Genomic DNA, 2,578 nt, shown 5'->3' with positions numbered 1-2,578 from the left:
TTAACACAGCTGTGTACATAGTTACTTCTAGTTACTACAGTTAACACAGCTGTGTACATAGTTACTTCTAGTTACTACAGTTAACACAACAGTGCACATAGATACTTATGATTACCACAGTTAACACAACTGTGTGCATAGATAATTTTGGTTACCACAGTTAACATAGCTGTGTACATAGTTATTTCTAGTTACTACAGTTAACATAGCTGTGTACATAGTTACTTCTAGTTACTACAGTTAACACAGCTGTGTACATAGTTACTTCTAGTTACTACAGTTAACACAACTGTGTACATAGATAATTCTGGTTACCACAGTTAACATAACTCTGTAGACAGTTACTTCTAGTTACTACAGTTGACACAACTGTGCACACAGATAATTTTGATTACCACAGTTAACATAGATGTGTACATAGTTACTTCTAGTTACTACAGTTAACATAGCTGTGTACATAGTTACTTCTAGTTACTACAGTTAACATAACTCCGTAGACAGTTACTTCTGATTACTACAGTTAACATAGCTGTGTACATAGTTACTTCTAGTTACTACAGTTAACACAACTGTGCACACAGATAATTTTGATTACCACAGTTAACATAACTCCGTAGACAGTTACTTCTGGTTACTACAGTTAACATAGCTGTGTACATAGTTACTTCTAGTTACTATAGTTAACACCACTGTGTACATAGTTACTTCTAGTTACTATAGTTAACACCACTGTGTACATAGTTATTTCTAGTTACCACAGTTAACATAGATGTGTACATAGTTATTTCTAGTTACTACAGTTAACATAACTCTGTAGACAGTTACTTCTGGTTACCACAGTTAACATAACTCTGTAGACAGTTACTTCTGGTTACTACAGTTAACATAGATGTGTACATAGTTATTTCTAGTTACTAGAGTTAACATAGCTGAGTACATAGTTACTTCTAGTTACTACAGTTAACACCACTGTGTACATAGATAATTTTGATTACCACAGTTAACATAGATGTGTACATAGTTACTTCTAGTTACTACAGTTAACATAGTCTATACTTACCGCAGTTTGTAGATGTCGTTTTAACTCCATTGACTTGACCGGACTCAAAGTATGAGGATCAGGGGTTGAGTGTGTATTATCTACTTTTAACGATTGTAACTTGAAGCTCACAACGTATCGCACAGTTTCTAAATAAATACACACAAAAAAGTCAGAAGTTAAATGCAAAACATTACACTGAACAGTTTTTCTCTAGCATGTAAAACAGTTAGCTCTTGGCAGTTTTTACTACGATATTTATATCTCAAAAGATGGCGCTACAAGCATGTAAACAATCAATATCAAGATACGCGTTCAAGCCTAGTTCACAAGGTTTTGTTTGTTTTGAAACGTTCTACCTGTATTTTATTAACCGTAAAAAGTGTCTGTGTTGTATAAAAAATCTCGCATTACTATACACCTATATAGCTTAATTATGTTAATAAACTATTCAGAGAAACAGTCTATAATTTGGATTAAAGGTTTTTAAAAAAAATAGTGTCAAATACCTATATTGTCCTGTTACAATTCACCCAGTGATAAATTACTAATTTAAGTATGAACTTATTTCTTTACGTGTTGTCTCATTTACTTATTGTCATAACAACCTATATTCATAGAGATTACTTGGTGGGGCTCGACGAGCTTGTAGCCTTGTCTGTAGATGCTCCCAGATGTGCTCTATTGAGTTGAGGTCAGGAGACCTAGCTGGTCACTCCATCCTGGGAATTCTTTCAGCTTCCAGGAAGGCAGTCACTGTCCTTGCACGGTGTGGACGCACATGTCATCAAACAGCAGGAAGTCTGGCCATGTTGCACCTGCACATGGACGAACAATGAGTGCAAGGATCTCATCTCTGTATCTTAGGCTGGTGAGACTTCCATTTCCGATGATTACAAGGTTGGTACGGCCTGTAATTGAAATGCCTCCCCCACACCATAACTCCTCCAAAGCGATCATGTTCGATGATATTCTGAGGCAAATTGCGCGCACCAGGGCGTCTCCAAACTCTCCTGAGTCTGTCAAGAAAGTCCACCCAGTAGCGAGATTTGTCAGTGAATAGTACGGTCCTCCATTGTTGCGCAGTCCACCTCCTGTGTTCTCTAGCCCACTGCAGTCGTGCTTCCCTGTACTGTCGGCTTAAAAGAACATGAACAGCAAGACGTCTAGCCCTCAACTGAGCTTCGTCAAGGCGTCTGCACACTGTCTTTGTAGGCATTCGGACTCCTGTGGCATCTTGGAGGGAGTTACGAGGTTACCAGTTGGAGCAAAGTGATTCCTTCGAGCCTGGATGGTCAAGTAAAGTGATTCCTTCAAGCCTGAATGGTCAAGTAAAGCTATTCCTTCAAGCCCGAATGGTCAAGTAAAGTGATTCCTTCAAGCCTGGATGGTCAAGTAAAGTGATTCCTTCGAGCCCGAATGGTCAAGTAAAGTGATTCCTTCAAGCCTGGATGGTCAAGTAAAGTGATTCCTTCAAGCCTGGATGGTCAAGTAAAGTGATTCCTTCAAGCCTGGATGGTCAAGTAAAGCTATTCCTTC

The 2,578-nt window shown here is 38.4% G+C and overlaps 1 protein-coding gene across 1 annotated transcript in view; it reads right to left on the bottom strand.

Moving 5' to 3' along the window:
• Window positions 1-2,578, bottom strand: part of LOC106472838 — a gene marked incomplete at its 3' end in the record, with an annotated part of 31,121 nt that overhangs the window by 7,410 nt on the left and 21,133 nt on the right. Inside the window, 1 exon segment of the mRNA XM_022401376.1 lies at window positions 1,061-1,188. Within this exon segment, the coding sequence (XP_022257084.1) occupies window positions 1,061-1,188 (128 nt within the window).

This window comes from Limulus polyphemus, unplaced genomic scaffold (assembly GCF_000517525.1).
Source record: "Limulus polyphemus unplaced genomic scaffold, Limulus_polyphemus-2.1.2 Scaffold5651, whole genome shotgun sequence".
NCBI lineage: Eukaryota > Metazoa > Arthropoda > Merostomata > Xiphosura > Limulidae > Limulus > Limulus polyphemus.
This window is presented reverse-complemented; position numbering and strand designations above follow the sequence as displayed.